This window comes from Enhydra lutris, unplaced genomic scaffold (assembly GCF_002288905.1).
Source record: "Enhydra lutris kenyoni isolate GAN:26980312 unplaced genomic scaffold, ASM228890v2 scaffoldscaffold20, whole genome shotgun sequence".
NCBI classification, from domain to species: Eukaryota; Metazoa; Chordata; class Mammalia; order Carnivora; family Mustelidae; genus Enhydra; species Enhydra lutris.
This window is the reverse complement of record NW_019154104.1, coordinates 14,648,634-14,673,726: the sequence shown is the minus strand read 5'-3', so window position 1 is coordinate 14,673,726 and position 25,093 is coordinate 14,648,634. Positions and strand designations below refer to the sequence as shown.

The window sequence follows — 25,093 nt, the reverse complement described above, 5'->3', positions numbered from 1 at the left end:
CTTGGAAGAAAGTTCCACCCACTATTCTGGACAAGAGAGAGAACTAGCCCAAAAGACAGAAAGCTATGTGTGGTCCTGCCTAACTATGCTTCCTAAAATCTACGTAGCAGCATTATAATATGAGCTACCCAACAGACGAAGAGCTGCTCAGAGCTGCTTAGAGCTGCTTAGAGCTTTAGAATATAGGTAGAGAATTATTGCCATGCAGTCTCAAAACTCCTCAGGCTGAGAGCTCCAGAAAATGTCATATATCTGAACATTAGCACAGTACAAAAGAGAGATGTAGAGTTTTCCAAAGCAATAAAGGTCCGTTGTGCCCAACACTTTTTTCTAAAAGCTGGAGTTGCTTGATTGAAAATTTGTCAGGGTTTATGTAGCAATTAAAAAAAAAAAAAAATCCCTGACCCATTGGCTCCTACGTTGTTTCTTTTGGCCTATTGTTCTTGTGCTGATTTCCGCAGTGGGCCCTTCCAGTGGCTGGTCTGCACAGGGGGCATCAGCTTTCAAACCTTAATCCTTAAATTACATGCCTCCTCTCTGTCTTTGTTCAGTGTCCCATGCATCCAAGATAATACTCTTAGCATCCTATCCTAGGATATTGTCTTCTCACTGCAAGAAACACAAATTATTTCCCCATCCTAGGACTCACTAAGAAAGGAGTGTTGTGAAGTGGTTACGTAATTGACTTTTATTCTTAAGAGAAAAGGCAACGTAAGACGTGCGTTTCCATTATGTAAGGACATAGTGTTAAGGGAGTGGTAACCACAGTCAATTAAAAATGTTTGTGAAATGATCTTACTCACTTTGGAGCAGTTTTGAGCTCTATTAGCAATAACACTTCACTTCCTTAAGTCATTGGTTCTCTCCAAAGATCATCTTCTCCAGTCCTTACATTTTACAGGCAATAATTCTCTGGGGCACAGAAAATGTAAGTCACTTGAAGTCAGAAAATCAGTAAGTAAGAGTGCCTCCACACCTTGCTCCCTAGTGTTGTATCTCCCCTAGGAAGGTCAAGAGAGCTTACTTTCTCGAAGTTTTGCTTGTTAGTAGGATGTATAACCAGGGGTGGGGAAAGACCCAGCAGCATCAGATTTTACTCATCTTCCTGGTTTCTCTGGAAGCATGTTAGCTCTTCCCATCTTTTTCCCTCTCATGGCTTTATTCTCTGGGCCACTAATAGTGAATACCATTGCTTTACAAAGTTATTCTTTTCACCACTAATAGTTCCTTGATGTCACTTTCTGTAAAAGTATCACACCCGAGTTATTCTCTAGAGACTTTTGCATAGTTAAGTCCTTGCTTTTAGGTTCTTTTTTTTTTTTTTTTTTAAAGAAATGTCCTAGGGACTGTGGGTTAATCAAAGCTCTTCAAATATGAAGGCTATTTAGAAGCTAAAATGCACATTCTTCAGCACTTAAGCTCTGCATGCAGTATCTTTGTGTCTTGATTTATACCCATTAGCCAGATCTGCAGGGTACATTGGGAAATGCCTATTTTGCAGTAATTATTTAGTGGGTATTTATCATGTGCTATGGCCGCATAACTGTAACTCCTCGTTCACTGTCTTTACCCATCTGGTCAACACTGCCCACAAACTTAAGTAGCAGTGACCAAGGACAATCGTCTGCTGTGTGTTCCTGTCCTGTCCAAATCTTGGCTGTTTGCAGTAAGACTGAAAAGAAGAAAACCCAGGGCTGGTTCAGAGTACTTCCAAATGCTATTCATAACTAGAAAGGTAATCTCATCGGGTTCTTGCATGTGGCTTTGCAGGTCTTGCATTGCTTGACTCCAGAGGATACTATTTATATAGACCGTGAGAGGAACCCCATCCCCTAGAGTTGTACCAATGGGTGCATCAAAACAGTAGGTTCTCTTGTTTTTTGTTAAATATTTTCAAGGAAACATGACACCACCCTCATCTGCAAGGAAAATTTAGGAAGAGCCAAAACACAGATAAAAACAGAACTGGTATAAGGACAAAATGACTTCTCTAAGTCGTTATGATACTGCTTCAGTCCTAGTCCTTAAGCCAGCATGTATTTCCATTGCCTTGTGCCTTGCCTACTTGCCCTTTAGAGTAGGAGAGAGGGGTGATGACCTGCCACTACCAAAAACTCTGCTTAATCATCTAACACAGATTTTCCTAGTTAGTTGTTTATAAGGGCTAATAATATTTTGTACTAAATAATGTATAGTAAAAAAAAAAAAAAAAAAATCAGCTTTATTGTTTTCAGCATGAGGGACCCACATGAGCCCAGCCTTAAGCCATGTGATTTTGTAAAGACAATACTTGGTACTTACTGAGTTTTAAGTTTCAACCTATAATACTATCCATCTATCTGAAAAAAACAAATACGACCTTTTAGCAAATGGCATTGGGGGAAACATTACTATAGATTAATACTACAAAACAGGAGTAAAATTAATGAGCAAATGTTCTAATGGAGTCACTGCCTGTGAGCCCATTAAACTTCTGCATAAAGACAGGGACCGCGAGTGGGTCTCAGGGTTTCGGCATGCTGACTTTCTTAATTAAATGTGGTACAATTGCTAAAAGTAAACCTTTTCGTGTTTCTCAAATCTTTTAAGATACCTCATATGGTCATCACATGTAGTGTGAAAACTTAAAAATCAAGGAACATATCCATCCAAGACAGCACAAGCAAAATAGATCATGATGTTTACTAATACCATGAAGAAAGAGTATGGAAGCCCACATTGAAAAAAGGTGACCTCATCTAGAGGTGTTATTAAAAGTGATCAGGTGGTCACTGGCACTGCTGTTTCCAGAACTGCTTATCACGCTTTCTCTCTCTCTAACCCTCCTGTGAAGCCAGGCTGGCATCTTACCCTTGTCGGGGCACCATGTTGCTCTGATAGACATGGTAGGCTCTGTGGTTCTCAAAGGACACAGTAGGAAGCCAATTCTGGTGTCTTCTGGTCTGCCTGGGGCTGTGCTAGTAACATCCGTGCCTGTTCAATGAGTACAGAGAAAGCCACTTTTATTCATACTCTAGAATGATTAGTGGAGCCTTCCGGTTTGAGGTTAAAATGGAGAAGAAAATAATAGGGTATGAAAAAAGAACAATGTGATGATCTTCCCCAACAATTGATTTATGGTGCTTTAAGAAAAATTTCTATAGAGTCAATGATGGATTAGGGTATTGTATGAAAGAAAATGATGTGGGACAGAGATATTCAGAGAGCACTTACACTTTAACAAATCAGGCAAATAACAAAGGAATCAAATCATTTAGACTACTTTTTGATAGGTACTTATTAGGTAACTGACGTATCTGCTGTGCTACTCATAGAACATTCAGAGCATTTATTGTGTGGTCCTACAGTCCATGTATTAGAAACTGTTAGGGAGCTTTTGATGTGCCAGTGAGAGCGTTTACTACTCTTTTAACATTTCTGGAAATACATGTATATGTTTGTGTTTTTTTTTAAGATTTTGTTTATTTGAGTGAGAGAATGAGAGAAGGGGAGAGAGAGAGAGAGAGCATGAGAGGGGTAAGAGTCAGAGGGAGAAGGAGACTCCCCGCTGAGCAGGGAGCCCAATGTGAGACTTGATCCTGGGACTCCAGGATCATGACCTGAGCTGAACGCAGTCGCTTAATCAACTGAGCCACCCAGGCGCCCCTCTGTGTATGTATTTTAAAAAATGCTTGTATATGGAATGTCTCCTTTGATTGATTCAGTATCCAATGAAGTTTATCTCCATTTTATAAACAAGAGTTTATGGCTTACTCAAGGTCACAGGGGGTGGATCACAGCTGGGACTTAGTTCAGGTTTTTTCACTAAAGTTCAACCTGATTTTGCATTAAAACCCCTTGGGGAACAAATGCAGATATCCAGACATGCCTGTCATCCCATCCCCACTGGCCCCAGTAAAGTGATTTAGTAGGTCTGGCTTAAGTGACCTGAGATTGTGAAAAAACAGAACAAACAAATGAACAAACAAAACCCAAAAATCAACAAGAAGAAGAAGCCCCCATAGCCCCTCTGAATACCTCATTGTGCAATAATAATTTCAAAGTCATAAGAGCTTGAAATAAATCTGTAGAGATCCTAGGATCTCCTGTAGAAGTTGTTTTTGTGCCTAAAGAGTAGCTTGTTTGTAATTTTCCATGCTCACTGAGAACCAAATATTAACATTCTATTTCAGGATTGCATTATTGTTTAATGTAAAAACATGTAAGATTGGGTCCATTCATGACTTTTCAACTTTTTAGGTATAAAACTTTGGGCAAATTAACTTCTTTCAGCCCAAGTACTAATAGGTAAGATATAATTGTAATGATTCACTGAAATAAAATACATCAAGCATTCAAAATGATGTCTGGCCAAGAATAAGTTCTCAATAATACTTTAGAACATCTCCTTCCAGAACTAGGTTTCTGGTTAATTAGTGGTTTAACTATATGATTACAATTCATATTTTCTTTCTCTTTCCTCATATTTTCAAGGAGGTCACTATGGTCATCATTTGATCATATGTGTTTGTCCCTAAGCATCTATCTTTACTAATCTACTGGCTCATATGCATTGAGTTTTTGGAATGACTAGGGAATTTCTTGTAGCTCCTTCTAATCTATAACAGTTTCATTTACCAAAAAAAACTAAGAATAATCTCATGATATGTGCCATCCATGCAGACATCTCTGCAGTCTTCTGCTCCTCAAGGCTCAGGTCAGACACAGTCAAAGCATGTAGTCATAGTACAGCATCTTGACATCAAGTGCATGAGTCTTGGGCCAGTTTTTCTTCTTGTTTGCATAGTATTTGTTCCCACTGATTATGAAAATGCCTTAGTGGTAATGATTTATGAGCACTGTATGTTCCCTGCAATGAAAATAGATTTTAGGGAAAAGAGGGTGTTTTCGAGATACAGTGAGTTGTAGTGTCATGTGTTTTCAAGTTCAGCTGTTTCTCATGAACAACTTATACGCTTTAAGGGGCCTGTGGAGAGGAAGTAATAGGTTGGAAGGCCCAGCTGCTACCACCCAAAGAAACTCTAGAACAAAAAAAAAAAAACAAAAAACCAGAATTCTGGTCATATGGGCACCTGGGTAGTGTAGTCAGTTAAGCATCTGACTGTTGGTTTCAGCTAAGGTCATGATCTTGTGGTCATAGCATCGGGTCCCACATCAGCTTCATGCTTGGTGTGTGTCTGCTTGAGATTCTCTCTCCCTCTCTCAAAACTCTTTAAAAAAAAGAATTCTGATCATAATGACAGAGTAGATGAGCTTTTGTGGACAACAGAAGCAAAATAAACCTTCTTGAATAATTTATTACCTTATAAACACAATCGTAAAGCGTCAGGGTACCAGTTTAGGAGAAAGGCCCAAGTGCTGTCAGATTCTGCTATCAGTGGCTGCACTGCCAGAGGAGGCAAAGATAACCCAGTACGTTTTTACTACGCTGGTCACCATTCCTCCTGCTGATAATTTGTTTGGCTCCTTCCTTGCTATTGCCTAAAGACAAGCATCAAAGTTGGCAGCTCTAGGTCTGAATATTCCATTTATTTTATCTTTAGCTTTCACAACTGCAAAGCAAAGCCCGAGTTTTTAATAAACATCGCAGCACTGGTTTATTAAAGGGAGAATGAGTTAGATAGTGGTGTATTTTTTCAGAAGGCTTTTTCAGCCAGCCATGGCTGAGAAGGTCCAATTTGCACTGGAACTGCTGACTAGAACTCAAGGAAATCCCATCTGGATTGGAGAAGAGTAAAAGAAAACAAAACCCAATAGAGAATGCAATGCCTCGTTAGTTTATGAAACATTTACTCAGTGCCTGCACTCAGGAATGATGTCACTGAGTGAAATCATTCAGCAGTGATTTCTTGAGCTCTTACTATATGTCCAGCTCTGCTCTAAGTATAGTGGAGAACAAGACAAAGTCTCTGTTCTCGTAGAGCTTACCTACCAATGAGGGAGGGCTGAACATAAATGAATGGGCAAGAGTCTGCTATGGAGAGAATCAAGATCAGTTAGGGAGCAGGTTGCTACTTTAGTAGGGGCTGCTTTTAGAGGCCTCTCTGAAGAATAAAATTAGAGGAGAGACCCAAATCAGTGGAGGCAAAGAGCAAGGAAAAGTGTTCCTGCAGGAAAAGCTAGAGAAGCATAGCCAGAGGCGGAGACATCCTGGGACTGAGTTGCTGTGAGAGATCAGTAGATGAGACGGGAGTGGTGACAGGCGGCCAGCTGATCACAGGGCACTTTAACTGTGGGTCAGGGTACAGAGTTTGGGTTTGGGGAAACCTTTTTTTTTTTTTAATATTTTATTATTTTTTTTTTATTTATTTGACAGAGATCACAAGTAGGCAGAGAGGCAGACAGAGAGAGAGAGAGAAGGAAGAAGGCTTCCTGCTGAGCAGAGAGCCCAATTCGGGGCTCAATCCCAGGACTCTGGGATCATGACCTGAGCTGAAGGCAGAGGCTTTAACCCACTGAGCCACCCAGGCTCCCCTGGGGAAACCTTTAAAGATCTTAAGCAAGAAACTGATTGATCTGATTTATATTGTATACTTTTTTTTTTTTTTAATGAGAAGTGGGCGGGTCAGAGGGAGAAGCAGACTCCCTGCTGAGCAGGAAGCCCGATATGGGACTCTATCCTGGGACTCCAGGATCATGACCTGAGCTGAAGGCAGTCGCTTAACCAACTGAGCCACCCAGGCATCCCTATGTTGTATACTTTTGAAAGAGCACTTCGGCTCATTATGGAGAATGGGTTTTAGGAAGTGAATAGTGAAGGTGGGAAGATAGGTTGGGAGGTTACTACAGAGTTCAAGCAGGAATCAAGGTGGTTTATGCTAGGACCTGGATAATGGCATTGGGAAAAGTAGACATGTAAGGAATTTGTTGCCAGAGTAGAGTCAGTGAAACTTCCTGGTACACTGGATATGTGGAGGTGAGCTGGGGTAGGGGCCCAAGTAGAGGACTAGTTAGGGGTTTGTACATCTGAGTCAGACCAAAGAGATGGGAAATCCTAGGGGAGATAAAAGTTTAGGAGGCAAAAGAAATCCGAAGCTCTGTTCCAACCTTTGGATTTGAGAAGCCTCTTAGGTATCGAAGTGGAAATGTTGAGTGGGCAATTGGAGATGGGGAACTGGAATTCTGAGTGGGTGGTGAACTGGAAATCATCGTCCTATAGATGGTAAGATGTGTAGCCAAGAGGCTAGATGGGATCACTCAAAATATTAAGGCAGGGGCCAGCCTGGAGTGAGAGGCAGAGAGAGAAAGGAGGAAGGAAGGAGGGATCTCAGGCTATTCCAACTACTGGAACAAAATATATCAGACAGGGCTTCCATTTTTCTGACTGGCACACAGTTGACTTTTTATGTTGATATAAAATAAGTATTTTATATTACCATTTTGGATTTTAATAGTATTACAAGGGCATAATCATTTGCAAATAATGAGCTATTGCTGATGTTACCTCTGAAAGTCTACCTGGAGGCAAGGCGAAGAGCCAGGGAGCAGTTGCTAAGTTCATGGCTTTGAGCCCTCTTTATACTGCTCTTTCTCATTGTTTCATTTCATGAATATATTCCCTCCTGATTAAAGAAACTAGCACCAGCAAGGAGAGCTTTTTTGAATCCCACCCACTTCACAACTCAGAGCTCTGCGTGTTGCAAGCTGTTCTATTTTTTGTAGTTTAATTCAGCACATATGCACTAAAGACCTATGGTGTGTCTTGCTCTATGCTAGACAGATTAAAACACGCAAAATAAGCATACAGATTCAGCTTGTGAATCAGGGAACTTTTAATATCCTAAGGGAAGAAAGGCTTACTTGCACTAATACCTGGTGAACATGAAAACAAAATGAAAAGAATAGTAGTTCCTGGAAATTTCTTAATAGAGTTTTCCTTTTGGGTATCTTGCTGTATTAACACTTCTGGGAGGAAGGAGCTAAAATATTACCTGGACCCTCGGTTCCCTCCTGTCCTCGTCTTAACGCACAGTTCTGATGTCTATTGAGATGTGTGTTTCCAAGGGGTTGGAGTGAAGAGCAAGTGACTTGACTCAAGTCACGTGGTTTGCTAGAGGACAAGAACTCACCTCCAGGTCTGTCCACCTGCCACTAAATAAATAGGTCCTTATGGAAATGATTCTAAATAAGAGCTCTTCAGAGTACAGCTCAAACCCACATGAAGGGTGAAGTAAAGTAATTATGAAATTACATACAGAAATAATAAAAATTCACTGTTAAAAGATGAACTAAGCAAGCTTTAGGAACTTACTAGCCTTATTGGAAGGGTAGGGACAGGGCTTCAGAAGAAGCAGTAATAATAGGTATTTGGGTTAGGGTTTTGGATTGAGCCTCTTTGTTTGATGCTAAAGCAGACTCCAAGGATCACACTTGGAGTAGCACTGACCTCAGCTGTCTGGGACTCAGCCTCTTCTGTTGGAATATGAAACCCTAATTTTACAGCGGATGCTATGGCGTCGGCTTTGAAAACAATAGTAACATCTAGAAAGCCCTTTAGAATTTATAAACACTTTCACATTCAAATTCTTATTAGTCCTATAAACCTATCCTGTGAGGTCTGTTAATTGAGCAAACATCATAATCTCCATTATTATAGGTGAGGACACTGACTCAGGGAGGTTAACTGACTTATTCAGTTTCTTAAGAGGCCAGTATAGTGGGCACCACATCCAACCCTGGACCTTAGGTCTCCTGACCCTAACATCTCTATCCTATATGCTCTATCCCATATTCCAGGCGCAAGGCAAGTCATGGTGGTGATGCATGATTTTAATGCCTTTATGGAAGCTATAGCCTAGTTGGCAGGGGTGGGGGGGAGAGGGTAAAAATTGCAATTAAACATATTAACTGATTTACTCATTCATTAGTTCAGTCCGGAAATGTTTGATTGGTTATTAGTATTCTAGTTGTAGGCAAATAAAGATAAAGATTCCATGTGTGCACTAAAGTCCTTAGAGTCAAGTTGAGGCTAAGAAGAAAGCAAATGGAGTGCAACGGAGTGTCGGGAGTCACCAGAAATCTCTGCAGGGCACAGCAGGTTCACAAACAAGAATGGAGATGGTGGGAACTAAATTAAGGCTCAAGTAGAGGATTATGTGAATATAGGGAAAGAAATCATTAAGGTCCTTCCACAATAAATGTTCTATCTTACTAGTTTTAAAATGTAACGCTACCCACTGTAATGTTGTAATGTTGTATCTGTTCTCATCCACTTAAGTATGAAAAGTTACTCTAAACTGGGCAAGCAGATCACTAATACAGAAATACAGTTCTGAATATTGGGCTTGATGGTGTCCTGGACTCTCTTGTCCATCTTGGAAGCTTAATTTATCTCTCTCCCCATCTCTTGATTTTTCGGTCTCTCCCTATCTACTCTAATGATGTGTAGAAACTGAGTTTGGGAACAGACAGTACATGAGCTTTTTACTTGGGGCATTTTTGTTCACCATTAAAAAAAAAGGTTAAACTTTTTACTTAGAACCAATACCATATTTCAGTGAAGCAGGTTTCTTCACCCCCTTCACCCCTTCACCCCATTCCTTAAGTCTGAGGAAGAGCTTGTGAGACGTCAAGAGCATATGCAGGGATCATTTTGTAACACAGATGACAGCCTTTCCCATATTCCTGGATTCTATATCCATTTTAGAGGCTCCATTTTTATTCTTGGCCAAACTGTGATTCAGAACTGAGCCATTGATTATCCTGAAAGAATCCCTCCCTTCTTCCCATGGACATATAGAATAGCAATCAGTGAAATGTTTTTGTATTTGCCGTAGGAGGGACAGAAAGGAGATCTACCTCATAGATCTAACACAAAAACCTTGAAAATCCTCAGTAGGTATTTGTTCTCCAGACTTTTCTGTTACCCACCCTACTTGGAATGGTTTAACTCTTTTCCTGGAATTGCAACCAGACTCCCATGAGGGTTGCCGCCTCTTCCTGTCTCTCTCCACTATTTTCCCTCAGAAATTTAAAATGTTTGCGGTTATACAAAGTAGTTCATTCAGGTCTTCTTCTCGGGCCTCACCTGTACACACAGAAAACAATGTCCGTTCGCAAGTAGGACCCGCTCTCCCAAAGAGAAAGGTCCGCGGTTTGAGTTATATCAGTGTGTCTTTGGAGGGCATCAAACACAACTCCAAGCAGTTTAGAAACTTGTCTTTGAAACAAGCACACTCCTCAAGGTGAATTCTGACCAGTGGAATTCCATCTTACTGCATTTGATGGTTTTAAAAGTCTGACTTTACATTTAGACAGGGTTATTTGGACACAGTGGGATTAAAAAAAAAAAAGGTTGCATCAAAATATGCTATTTCAGGTCAAATTATTGTATTATTTGTTCTCAATGGCAGGCATAATTGTAAATCGTTCTGCACACCCAGCAAGTAGAGACATAGGTAACAGAACTATGTAGTTACTGAGGATAAAACCCAACACAGCTGATGAAAGATGAAAATAAAGCTGGGACATGATTTTGAACTACTAGCAATACTACTTTGTACCTTACATTAGAAATCAAACAAGCGTGTGTAGGTAACTATGGCTGACATATTATGAAAGTGTCTATGCACTAGAGTTTGTGTTGGCTTCAGTGAAACTATGGCTTCCATGGGTTTAAAAAATACTTATTTTATTTGCAAAGTGACAACCATAAATTTTGCTATGTTTGATTGTTTCAACCAGTGATTTCTGGAATGTAAGTGATGTGTCATACTTGTGTGAATTTTAAAACAGGCTATTTTGAAATAGGTAAATTACTCAGTAAAAAACTAGGACACCCAAATTGATGGGTCTCCTCAAAACACCCTCTTAACACCTCTTATTATCCAGGACTCTGTATATACTGGAACTTATTCTTTAAATCTCATACTTAGGCCAGTTATGTTTCCTACTTTAAAAATTTACCTATGAAAAAAAAACAAAAACCAAAACAGCCCACTTGAGTATTATCAAAACTTTGTTCTGCAGAAATCATTTGATGCCTTATGAGGCCATTTGAGTATTTTTAGAGTCTTCTTACACCATAAAATTCAATGTTAAAAGTATAATTACTTAAAAAAAAATCAGTGGCAACAAGGGTTTTTCTTTTCCTATATGAATGGGATTTTTTTTCCCTCCTTCTAAAACCTCCCAGCTGCCCTTTGTGAAGTTCCTACAATAATGATTAACATTATTAAACCAGAGACTAAAAATCTTGGTACGGACGGACCCATGGGGGACACGTTACTATAATTATTTTAAAATAAAATAATAAAAGGGGCGTCCCAGAGGGGGCCAAAGTCTGACACATCCTCACAATTTATTTCTTTTTGTCAAAGTCACCCAGAAAAGTTCCTAGGAGTGACTAGGATTGTGTGAGAACCAGGTGCTCTCAAGTGTCTTACCTTTGTGGTTTGCCTGCCTGGGTTTCCAAGTCCTTGGTTGGACATTAATGTTCCCACAGGGATATAATATTGAATATAACTCTTGAGATTTCTTCCAGTAGAGGCTGAGGCCATTTCTAAACACACACACACACACACACACACACACTCACTCTCTCTCTCCCCCTTCTCCCCTAGCCACTCACTCTCCTCCTCTCCCTCTCTCTTTTCCATTTTTCTCTATATAGATTGGATGGAACATTTGTTTCCCACATGATCTCTAGAAGACTGGTATAGTTCCCCCCAGTGGACTTGGAGTAAACCATGCTCATTTCCTGACTATCCTGTACTTTACAGATATTGGCACTGTGCCACTGTGTTTGGAGTGGAGAGGGGGTTTGCCCCTGTTACTAATAGAGATCTCTACTGATCTATCTGCTATTTGATTTATCAGGCTCATTCTATGAACACCTTATTGTCACTTATGGTACCCTGTCAATTCGGCAAAACTCCAGAAAACTCATAGGCAACAATGCAGTTATAACTGCTCTATGACTAACAAAATATGCCAAGTCTATGAATGAATATGGGATAAGTTTTTTAGAGCAGAACCACAAACTCATATGTATTTTTACCTCAGTTCCTGCCACTACAGGCTTTACTTCAGCCCACAACATACATACACGTGTGCACCTCTTTTCCTTGTTGTAATTGGCAGAAAGCCACACGATGCCCTTTGCCCCTACTGGAAAGGCATGAGACTAAGTCCCGTACCTTCCTCCCACCCCCAGATCAGTTTTGTCTTGCTGACCTCTCCCCAACCCTAGCTTGCTGTTCTGTTTTTCTACTTTCCCTAAATGCAACTTACTTTAAGCATGTATTAATTTGATTACCATTCCTACAGTTAAAGAATAGATTACCCATTTGTCAGTCTGAGCCACTTTCTTCTCTTTCAAATGTCTACTTATGACGTACATCCAGACTGCACGCCCTTTTTATTTTTTTTAAAGAAGCAAAACAAAAAAAAAATTAAGAAAATGCAAAATTTCTTTTTAAAGAAAATGCAAAATTTGGTTTTAATTTTGGCTATCACCAAAAGGGGAATCAATAAGCCAGAAAAGCAAAAAAAAAAAAAAAAAGTGTCCCCTTATTGCTCTGTCTGTGCCTCCTCAGCGTGTGCATCTGGTTGTTCATCTCTGAAAGTGTGTGCAATACTTTTTTTCTTTAAAAAAATATTTTTGTTCTTTTCTCCCTTTTTCTTTGGGAATAAGTGCTTTTTGTATTATATCTATATATATATATCAATATGTTTCTTTGAATTGCTAGATCTTTAACTTTAGATTTGGTTTTATCCAAAATTATGAGAAAAAAGTGATGAATTGTTTTCTGCAATTTTTCCCCACTCCCTCTTTAAATGTGGAACAACTTCAGCGGCAGAATCTCCACATCCACATCTTTCGAATTAGCGCCTTCTCTCTGGGAATCCCATGCAGCAGGGGTGGCGGGGGGAAGACAGATGAAGTCATTCAGACAGCACCCTTGTTCTCTAGGATAGTGATTAGAAACCCAGCAAGTGGGCTCCTCATACAGGCTTGCCTTTCCATCACCTCTGCAAGTCTCTAACCCCCTTCCCTCACTGACTCTAGATGGGGCTGTGTGGCTGCTGGTGAAGTTGTTCAACTTGAATGCATAAATCTAGTCTCCTTGTTTTTGCTTTTAATCTTTTGGTCATTATTATTAGTATTATTTTATGTATTTTGGCTACTTTGAGTAGGAAAGAAGTGTAACTGTTTTTATTATTTGAAACTCTAATTTAATGACACTGTAATGATTTTTGGAGTAATTGCATGTTGAAGAAGTTGCAGCTTAGGGTGTGTGAGATTGTGTTAGAGTTCTGTTCTTTATTTCTGTAGATGGGCATGTGTAGGCTCATTTGTTTTTGTATATTGCCCATCCCTTCCTTACAGCCAGAAGCTCTAATGCAGCTAGATCACTCCGTGCCGCCCTTACATGGACATGGCGACTCACTTACACATTCACCCTCATCATCATCATCTCTTGTGTAGTACACTCATAAATACGACCCTCCCCTCTTGGCACCTTCCATACCCCCCTTTCTTCAGCATTGTTCAAATTTATGTGCTGTCATCCATCCCCTTAAGGAAATCTAAAACTTGTCAAAAAGACAAAAATATTTAAAAATTAAATATATATCTGAGAACCTCTATCAGTGCAGAAGTTCATTCAAAACCCTCCAGAGTCATAGATTTTTTTTTTGAAAGGCAAATTATAAAAAAGTAAACAGGTTTTTTTTTATTAATTTTTTAAATCCTCGCAATTGGAATTATTTCAAATTCAGAATCAATGCCCTCCCAAGCCCCTCAAAGTAAAACTTTGTTGAAGTGCAGATTTTTTTTTTCTTTTCATGTTATGTGGTGTGGATGTATGTGTTGTTGCCTCCCTGTATCATCCTCTGTTGTAAATTATTAGATTTGAAAAATTAGACATTTTGCTCAAAAGATTTTTAAGAAGTGACGACAAAAAAGCAAGTTACAAGAATGTGGCAATTCTATTTGTCCAAGAGCATTCTTACACAACTTTCTTTTGTAAATTTTTCTTTCATGCCAAAAAACATGCGGGCAATTTGTTGATGTAAGTTGACTATAAATTAATACGGTATGCTTTTTTCACTTAAGTTATTTTATGGAAATGGTTTCTTTCTTTGTTTTCCAAAAACAGCCTCTATTTTTTATTTGCTTTTACTTTATTTTCCCCCCCTGTCATTATACTGTGAATGCCTGGTCAATGTTATTTGCTCTCCTTTCCTCTAGCTTACTTTGGCCCTATGTTGGTTTTATTTTCTACTATATGATTTGAAGACAGTACGAAATATTTTATTTCATTTGTGTCCCTCTGCTTAATTTTCACTGTTATGTTCTGTGCTGAATTGCTTCTAATGATCAATGTGAACTCTACTTTTGGTAGAAGGGGGTGGGTGAGTTGTTCTTACCATCCAAAGGAAGCCTCGCCTCTTTGCCTGAACCAACCTTAAAGCCTTGAAAGTAACGGTAGGCTTTACAGTGGGATAGTAAAATGCTCTCAGCTTATGGGAGGCCCCGACCCCCTACAAGAAAGTGAGTTAACTCCAAGTATTATCAGTGGTAATACATCCTCATTTAACTCCTCAGAAAACATTTAGGGACATCAGTCCTTTATTGTGTTTTCCTTCAGCAAAGGGAAATTAAGATACTCTCAAGTGACTATGGTAGTTTGGCTATCCAGGATTATGCCATCACCAGCAACGCAGACTACGGAATCAATTTTATTGAGAATGAAGGCATGGAGAATCCCCTCTGTTTAGAGTGTTGTCCTCTGATGATGCCTTCCACTGTATAGAATTAAGTACTGGTGAAAGCACACATATATACACAGAAGGTACACAATTCTCTCTCCCCCCCAACTCCCTACCTGCCTCTCTCTTTCCCTCCTGCTCTCTCTCCCTGCCTCTCCCTCTTTCCCTGCCTCCATTCCTATCTCTCTCCCTCATTCCCTCTCTCCTTCATCTTCCCTCTCCCTTCTTCTCCTTCCTTCCCTGCCCCCTTCTGCCTCCTTTTACCTCTCTCTCTCCTTCTCCCTCACCGTCTCCTTCCCTCATCCTCCCTCTCCCACCCCCACCCTGCCTATCTCCCAATCTCTCTGCCTTTCTAACCTCTTCCTCCTCCTCCCACCTTCCTCCCTATGTCCCAATCTCTCTCTGCCTCCCCTCCCCTTTTCCCTTTTTATTAATAGTTGCTATTTCTCTCCTGGATTTAATCAGGTAAACTTTAAAAGGATTCTACCAAGAAGAAACATGATGATTATCACATCTAAAGTTTTATTTAGGAAACCTTTCAGGTCGGTAGGTACTGCCATTTTGTGTGACCTTAGCAGTGAGAACATCCCAACCTTAAAGGTATTTGGGTTAATGTTGCCTTATGCACTTTGGGAACACAGGATCAGTAAGAAGTGCTATACAATTTTTAAATAAAGAGATTACTTGTTTCACTTTAATTTCAGGTATTGTGTTATCAGAAACTATTATAGAAATAGACTATACAGTGGTTAACAGATACATTTCCAACCCAGAAGCTTTTGTGAACGGGCTTTCTCTCAGTTCATATGACTTTTATATTGTTTCATGTGCTGGATGATATTTTGGGTTTAAAACCAAGAACTTCCTAAGTGGGATGTTATTTTGTTTAATAGAATTTATTTTTGTTGTGGAAGCTATCCATAGGTCAACTTAATAAAAGGGTAATCTTTTTTTTTTTTTTAAACAGGCTCTTAGAATTCTTATAAATCAGTCTTCCAAGTCTGCATTTGAAATAGCCTCACTGAAAAGAAGTTTAAAAAAATAAAAATAAAAAAAATTAAATAAAATAGCCTCAATAACGTAGAACCTATATTATTATACTCGTACCTTAGCATGAGGCTACTCCGTTAAAAAAAAAGAAAAAAAAGTCAGAAGGATGCAATCAATGGTTTCAGTATCTACAGGTCCAAAATGTTAGTAGAAATAATACTGGTAATAGCATTTTGGAGTAACACTGGGTTTTGTGCTAAATACTTAATATGCATTAAAATTAACATTAACGTGCATTATTATTATTATTCACACTGGTGGTTTGAGATAGAATAAGTTGTCATTGCCATTCTTCAGAGAGTTTAAGAACTCTCACCAAATTCATAGCTAGTAAGCTACGGAGCTGGGATGCCAGCCTGAGTATGAGGGACTCCAGTGGCAAATCTCTCACTCAATAGGTCAATGAAAAACTCCACTTGACATTCCTTATTTTACAACACAGAATGATATCCAGAGGCTTCTCATCTTTCCCGGGCATATGTTGAAAAACAGAATCCATAGCCTTTCAGAATCAAATCCATTTCAGACAAACTAGGGGGGGGAAGAAGTCCTACTTAGAGAGTCTCATCTTATTAAAAAGCCCCTTCGAGACCCTTGAGTTTCTCTGGAGTCTGCTCCCTGGGATTCTGCCATGTTTGTCTGCGGCTATTTTTTCTGAAGGTGGACAGGGACTGCAAGCTTCAGGAGATTTTTGTGCTACATGCACATGCTGCTTTGGCACCAAATAATGAGGTGAATATCATTCACCAACTAATGTAGCAGGGGGAAGCATGATTTTTCCTTATTAGGTGAATTTCTCAGCAGAGAACTAGAAAAATGCAAATAAGAGGTGAAGTAAGGAACCTAAATAGACATAAAAGAAATTCGAGGAACTGGAGCATGGTGTCCTCTCTCAGTCTGGCTCTTTGGTGTAATTGGTTTGGTATTTTTGTGACTTCTTAGACTCAAATATCTCCAGAGAGTCAAAGGTTGGAGCCACATTGAAATTTCATGCTGCTCCTGTGTTTTTTTTTTTTTTTTTAGATGACCCACTGCATCCACCATCACCTGCAACATTCTCACAGTTCAGAAAAGTTCTATTAAATTTTTAATACACTGTCTTTTTCGATGGCAGAGAGCCCCTTTTGCTGGGTATCAGCCCTAGACACATGAATTATATATCTATAAATACACTCATAAAGCAAAAAAGCAGGGCAGCCTTCGGGGCTAAAATAGACCTTTTATATCCCTAGTGATCTCTCTAGTTTAAAGAAAAGCACAACCCTGTCAAAAAGGGGTATATGTTCCTGATTTAAAATGCTAACGTTAAGGAATATAGGTAGTTCTTATTCCAAGCCAAAGAAGAATTCAGGGAATGGAATAGGAAATTAGGGTGTGGATGGCCTGCAGTGCAGGGTTTCTGCCTGTAACCCCCTATGATTTTAGGCTTGTTGCTTCAGTGAATACTTTTATAAGCATAGACATCTGGTAGATCCCTGACTCCATAGTCTTTGGGCACTGAAAAAAAAGTATCATCCGCTGTTCCAGCATTTCTGAGGGAATCATTCTAGATTAAAACAAATAAACATGAAATCTTAAATAGCTCTCTATAACCCAAGTTATTTCTCTTAAGGATCTAATCATGGGAGAAATGTATCCTTCATCTCCTCATATCAAAGGATGTGTGCCCTTGGAAATCCCCAGGACACTATAATCATCCTAAATCTTAAAGATGGAATTTGATATTAAAATTGATTACACACACCAACTCACACACCTGTCCCAGGAACCTTGTGCATTTATACATCTCTAGAATTTTCCGTCTCATTTTCACTGTAATTCCCCTTTGTAACAATTCCCATGGCCCAGCTGACTTCACTTTAAACTGAAGACTTTCTTTAGTATCTTAAGACACCAGGAAAGGGAGTAGACTATGAACGCTTTTCTCCCTTTTCACTGATGAACCTACCACCAGAATTGGGGCTCACTCTTCCCTGGCAAGGGGGTTCATTTATTATTTTTTTTCTCATCACTGCTGCCAGGATTATTAACAAAAATGGCAAAGAAAACTGAATCTTAGTAATTTAGACAGGTCCTTTTATTTAAACTCTGAAATAGCGGTGTGCCCATTATTTTAAAGTAAGGTCTTATCATGTCACTTAAGGGCTCACCAACCTTTTAGAAGCTTTTATGAACTGGTGAGCTTTACGTCTCTCCACTTCATTATGAAAATGATGGTTTCTACTCATTTTCTTTTAATCCAAGAGAGGTTAAAAGGTGTTGAATTGGGAAGTGAATAGCAAAGGAAAGGGGGGGCAATTCAACTGCAGATTGAACAGTTTGTGGATTTTGTAGACTTTTGACAACAAAGACACTGCAGAAGCTTTAGCTAGGATTGGAAGAAGGGGGGGGGAACGGAGGCAAATCTAAGACACCAGTTGGGTGTCCCAGATGGTACACTAAAATTGCAAATGAATGCCACTGTGTAATTATGAAGGCGGTAATCTTAATCTCACTTGAGGGACACCAGCACCCTAGTTAACGATTTGCCTTTATATTTAAATGTTTTGTACCAGGCTTTTGACTTTTAGCAGAATGATATTCCTTGTCCTTTATCCCAGCTCCCTCTCTGCTTAATATACATGGGGCAGATTTTTATCATTGTCCTAAGGAACAGAGGACTCTCAGTATTTGTGCCAGAAAAGAACACACAAGCTAAACTTTTATTCTAGGTGAGATGGGTTAAAAAAAAAAAAAAAAAAAAAAAAAGTCCTGTCTTGTTCTCTGAAGGAAAGTGAAATCGTCCCTGAGTAATCTCTAGGGAACCTTCAAACACATATCATAGGCCTTCTCTTCTCATAGCCCTTCTTGTCCTTAAACACGGCCTTTTTCCATGGGTCACCTTAAATATTAACAATTGCCACACACCCTTTCCCCCCGCCCCCAGAAGAATAAGGTGAAAAGTAAACTCAGGGTTAGTTTTACGACTGGCTTACCTTTAGGGAACTCTGTGCTCCAAATTCCATTTATAAAAACTAGCAAAAGTTTTATATTATTCATTAAATATGCTGCAAGATATATGAATTATATATGTTCACAATGTAAAACAAAACAAAACCAAACCTCACAGTGGTCCAGTAAAGCAAGTCTGAAGCTTTGACAAATCTGCGAAGATCATTTCACTCAGTAGCTTGAAACTCTTGAGCCCTAGAAGAAAGCAGCTTAGGGTTAGCACATAGCCCAAAATACCATCTTGAAATTCTCAAGTTCATTTGTTATTTCCCTACATATGGTAACATTACCAGGTAGGACAGAGATGACCGCTTGCCTTCCAAAGATACATTATGTCCATTACTGCCACCCTCCCCAACTCCATTTCTCTCTGCATAACACAATGTTACTGGCTAATTCTGGAGTAAAGCGTCTGACATGGGAACAAACGGCTCTTCTCAGGTGCTCTGAAGGTACGCAACAGCCTTCCTCCTGGCACACCCTTCTCTTAGCACAGCTGCAATCGGGGCCGGTTAGACTCAGCAGTTCCAACTGAGGCACAGGAAATGTTTTTAAAGATATAAAGTATTGGGGCACCTGGATGGCTCAGTGGGTTAAGCCTCTGCCTTTGGCTTGGGTCATGGTCCCGGGGTTCTGGGTTCAAGCCCCACGTCAGGCTCTCTGCTCGGCGGGTAGCCTGCTTCCCTTCCTCTCTCTCTCTGCCTGCTTCTCTGCCTACTTGTAATTTCTGTCAAACAACTAAATAAATAAATCTTTAAAAAAAAAGATATAAAGTATGGAAAGCTGAGCAGGAGAGTTCTCATTTGTGAGTCAGTCTTTGTAGGAAGAACCTGGAAAGACCATGCAAGCTCAAAGGCTGGTCCACCTGGAACTTAGCAGTTGTGAGACACGAGTCTGACTTTGTTACCCATAAGGGGCACTTCAGCAAGTGCTGAACATCTATCTGACAATAGATGTTCGAACACCAACCATCCCATCAAGGCAGTTACTGTGGAGGGCAGAACACACAAGAGCATCACACCTGGCTGAGTGCTTAATGACCCAGCTCAGTAATCATATCCTGTTAGCAACTCACCTGTCTGACAGACTGGGACTGGAAAACATCATTCCGTCCCTGCTAGAGGATTTTTCTTTAAAACAGCTGGAATACATTTTTGGAATAAATTCAATGAGGAGATAACTGTGACTTCTGGAGATTCTTTCTCTGTTTGAAAAATAACACTGTAAAGAGACCTCAATTATCTTGCTTACGTACATGAGTAATAAACGTGGCCCTACAATTAGGTGAGTAATACCTACCACAGAATATTTGTGGTACCCATGATTCGCAACACACTATGATTTACTGAACCACTTTGAACTTTCCTTCCTGGCCTAGTCCACATGTTTATAAGTGCAATAACTCGAGTCTGCGGGTAAACCAATTTATTTTTCACACTCTAGATAAGAATCGCTGATTTTAATTTTTTTAAGATTCTATTTATTTATTTGAGAGAGAGAACAAGAAGGGGCAGAGGACGTGGGAGAGGGAAGCAGACTCCCTGCTGAGCCGCGCGCAGAGCCCGAAAGGGGCTTGATCTGAGGACCCTGAGATTATAACCCGAGCCGAAGCCAGACGCTTAACTGAGACACCCAGGTGGCACAAGAATTGCCAATTTTAAAACCTTCCTTGGCTATCTCTACGTTTCTGAATCTAAATTTTCCACAAGGCATGGGTATCTAGTCTGGGTATTTTTAAAAATAGTATCCAGCTCAGCGTATATTGCATAGAGCATCAAAGCAATGCCTGAACATAATATGAGATCAGTGCCAGGTGAGTTGTCATTTAATGGGGAATTTTTGGAAAGGTGTAGTCCAAAAGGGTTTGTTAGATGAACAGTTCAATTTCAACCTCTACTAGGTTCCCCCTCACTTAGCATACAGTAAATGAAGACTGAAATTGATAAATGTTAATAAAAGTAGCTTAAAGTACTAAAGACAGTCTTTTTTGTTCACTGATCTTGATCTCTGGGACATGGAGAAATGCATCACGCTCATCCTCACAGGACAAGTAAGTAGAAACCCAAGAAAATAATAATAAAGAAATGCTAGGGCTCCCGGATTAACCACATGCATGAACGCACGCACACCCACAATTCTGATAGTCCGTTTTTGCCAACAGTAACATGGAATGTCATTATCTTGTGAGCAGATCCTGGAAACAGCGTACTTGAACTCTAGCTAAATAATTACTTGAGAGTATCTTTAACACCTAGGGATTTCAGATTTTGGTGGCAAGAGGCATATAATGGGCTATAAGCCAGTTTAGAATGATCAGGCTACAACAAGAAAGGATCCATATGCAGACCGAGGTCATTCTGTTGTAATTTCTGATGCCTAACCTATGAAATACAGTCACTGAGAATGACGAGGAATTGTGTCTATCTACAAATATACTAATTGTGTTTTTCTTTTTCTTTTTAATCCCAGGAGGTGAATTAGTTGTCCCTCTTCTTGTAGAAGACCCTTTAGCTACCCCTCCTATTGCTACTCGTGCACCTTCCATTACACTCCCCCCTACCTTCCGCCCCCTCCTCACCATTATTGAGACCACCAAAGATTCCCTGTCCATGACCTCTGAGGCGGGGTTACCTTGCTTGTCGGACCAAGGCAGCGATGGTTGTGATGATGATGGCTTGGTGATATCTGGGTATGGCTCAGGGGAAACCTTTGACTCTAACCTGCCCCCTACTGATGATGAAGATTTTTACACCACCTTCTCCTTGGTAACAGATAAGAGTCTTTCCACTTCAATCTTCGAAGGTGGCTACAAAGCATATGCGCCCAAGTGGGAATCCAAGGACTTTAGACCTAACAAAGTCTCCGAAACTAGTAGGACTACTACCACATCTTTGTCCCCTGAGCTGATCCGCTTCACAGCTTCCTCCTCGTCTGGGATGGTGCCCAAATTGCCAGCTGGCAAAATGAATAACCGTGATCTCAAACCCCAGCCTGATATAGTCTTGCCTCCGTTGCCCACTGCCTATGAGCTAGACAGCACCAAACTGAAGAGCCCACTAATTACTTCCCCCATGTTCCGTAATGTGCCCACAGCAAACCCCACAGAGCCGGGAGTCAGACGGGTTCCGGGGGCCTCAGAGGTGATCCGGGAGTCGAGCAGTACAACAGGGATGGTCGTCGGCATTGTGGCTGCTGCTGCCCTCTGCATCTTGATCCTCCTGTATGCCATGTACAAGTACAGGAACAGGGACGAGGGGTCCTATCAAGTGGACGAGACGCGGAACTACATCAGCAACTCGGCCCAGAGCAACGGCACGCTCATCAAGGAGAAGCAGCAGAGCTCGAAGAGCGGCCACAAGAAACAGAAAAACAAGGACAAGGAGTATTACGTGTAAAAATGACACCGCTCACAGTCACGTGAATTTATGACACAGAATTATTTCTATATACATCTATAAATACTTGGAAAATGAATTTCACAGATGTCAGAACTGTGATTACTATGAGATGGGGTGTACCATGACTACGGTGGGGAAAACCATTTTTAAAAAGGACGCACACAAAGATGTACCTACCTATAAAATTCAGCCATGGCTGCTTTGATTCAGTCATTGCTCGGAGACAGAACATTCTCTCTGCCCTGCTGTATCATAAAGCACACACTCTGCGCTCTGGAGCAAGCCGATGGCTCCCCCACTTTCGCGGACTTGGAAGCTTCCTTCTCTTGAGGACTTTTCACCCAAGGTAGAAGACTTCATGGCTTACTTGTTCTATAACTCCAAGTGAGTCTGTAATGATGTTTGTGAAGCTTGACTGTAACGATGTTTTTTTTCTTTTGGTTTAATTATGTAAAAAACAAAAACAAAAAAATGAAAAAAATTAAAAACGAAAACAAACAAAAAAACCCACCCTTATCTGGTTTTGGCCAGTGTACGTGTAACTTTTCAAGATCTGAGGGGAAAAAAAAATGGCTTTTGGGTTTTTGTTTATTTTTTGAGAATGACTGGACATAAGAAGAAGAAAAAACAAAACAAAACAAAAAAACTCAGAAAACGAAAGTAAGAGAGACTATTGCCATATGAACTTAAAAGCTACCATGGTGTTCACTCTACATATCAGGTTGTGGTATTTCTAGAATCTGTTGTTTGTTTCCTATATGATGCTTTGCTGAACACATAGCAAAATCACATGATGGATGATGGCATTGATTTGTAAAGCTGGTCCCTCAGGATCTAATTTCAGATTTTGCCACCCAAACCCTGACCAGATGGGTTTAGGGCTGGTTTTATCAGAGCTACTGGCTTTACTTAACAATATTGTTCCTGTTCATTAGCCCAGCCGAATCGTGGTAAAGGAGAGAGCCCCACAAAACAGAGCCTTTCCCAGGGAAGGGGAAGAGGGGGTGGGCTGGATATGTGACTGACTGAAATGCATGCACATAATAAAAGACAAGACAATACTAAAAGTCTGTTAAAGAATCAAAACAGACAGTAGGGGAGTTCAACGTGTGATGGATCCACAAAAGGTCACACAAGCCAAACGTGGTGACAGAGTGCAAAAGACATAGTTCTTCCCCCGCCCCCCAACATGATGTTTTTCATAGTGGTTTAATTTTGTAGCCTGACACTTACAGATAACTCTGTCCTTCCATTCGCTCACGTCTCCCTTCACCCATCTTTTCTAAAAACAAATAAATAAATAATAAATGAACAAAGCTGCTGTGACACACACACAAAAAGGAATTTAATAGTATAATATATATATAAATAAATATATATACAGATATATTTATCATGGTATGTTTGATGGGATGACTGAAACAGGAAAACTGTTCAAGTCTTGAAGTGGAATGAGACTGTTGTTTTAAAAGAAAATAACAAAACAACAAAAAAGTAAACCTTAAAATGTGAAGAAAGTGTGAGTTTTAGTTTTGTCACAGTTAACTGTGTCAAAGAGAATAAACAATCTTCTCAGATTTTGTTTACATATTTTACTACATTTTTGCTGGTATAAATTCCTTAGCCACCTATGTACATAACCGCTTTAAGAACTGTCTGTTCTTTTCTATGGGTTTGTTTCGGTTCGTTTGGTTTATATTCCAGTTGTCTGTCTTTCTTTTTGAAAAGAGGAAACAATGTACAGAAAAACAAACTGGTTGTGTGGCCAAAGAAAATCCCAAAAGCAAGAGACAAAACAAGACACACATGCACACAGAAATGAAGTATGTCTTCTGGAGGGTCAGATATATACGATTTCTTTTGTACAGATGAAAACCAATAAGCTGTTTAGATTTAGAAATCTACTCTTGCTGGTCTTTGTAAGTTGCATGAATACTTGATTTCGAGAAATATCTTAAAGACACGGGGCAAAAAGCGCAATCGAAACGATGGTAGCCTTGATGGATGTATATGGAAAGAGATGTTCCTCATTATCTGATATTTCAGTGTGTTATGAGTTTCAGATTTTTTTGTTGTCATTAAAAAAGACAGGATTATAAAGAGATATCAAAGCACGACTTTAGATAACTTAAATGGCCCAACCTATATGAAGTTGATTATATCTCGATGTCTGTAAAAGATTGCTGTTTTTGGAGTCTTGAGGTCTTGTGAACTGATTTCCTGATTTCTTTCTTAAATTTTTTTTTGAGTAAAAATACATTTGTTATATTCCTTTCAGTGTAAGTTTCTATTTGGACAATTTTATGGGAACATGTGCACTCTGTATGTGAGCTTCTATCATATTCCTGTTGTTTTATGAGCAGACTCTTAAGGAATTTATTTTATGATGTTGTGAAGTTACTGCTTTTTCTTTTTTCCTTTCTCTTTTATTTTATATTTGCATTTTGGTTCAAGGATATGCTTAGCAATAAAATGTTCTTCCCCAAACCTTGTATGATGATGCATTTTTATTTTCTAAACATTTAGTAAGAGATCTTACACTAGAGCTAAACATGTCATATCTTATTAAAAGTAAGCTAGGACCACGTGAAATAAAATGTTCTAACCAGTTACTAATTCCTTCTATACATTTATTAGAAGTGGCATATTTATGGACTACACAACTGTTGTCTGTCAACTGAGGCATTATTATTTGGATTGCTATGATAGGTTGAGCTGGAGAACACTTCTGAACAGGTAAGATGACAGAACATTGTATTCTGGGAAGTATTATTGGATACTATACTTTTTCTTTTTAAATGTCTGGTAACTTATAAGCATATGCTACAAGTCAACGAACTTCTAACGGTTTGGCAGAACCTTGCTTATATAATGTCTTAAGCCCTGGAAAGCTTTAGATGCCTTCTCTCCAGGTTTCCTGGCATATCGACAATTTCTTT

General features: G+C 39.6%; 1 protein-coding gene across 6 annotated transcripts in view; it reads left to right on the top strand.

Annotated features, from left to right (window-relative positions):
* LOC111148522 (neurexin-3-beta) overlaps window positions 1-22,153 on the top strand; it is a 1,534,880-nt gene extending 1,512,727 nt beyond the window's left edge. For 3 of the 6 annotated variants that reach the window (XM_022505147.1, XM_022505146.1, XM_022505144.1), the window contains one exon: window positions 21,850-22,151. In XM_022505147.1, the coding sequence (XP_022360855.1) occupies window positions 21,850-22,151 (302 nt within the window). Of the gene's footprint in view, window positions 1-21,225 lie in introns of all 6 variants that reach the window. The other 3 variants (XM_022505141.1, XM_022505142.1, XM_022505143.1) reach the window with 3 other exon arrangements.
* The last annotated feature ends 2,940 nt before the right edge of the window (window positions 22,154-25,093 follow it).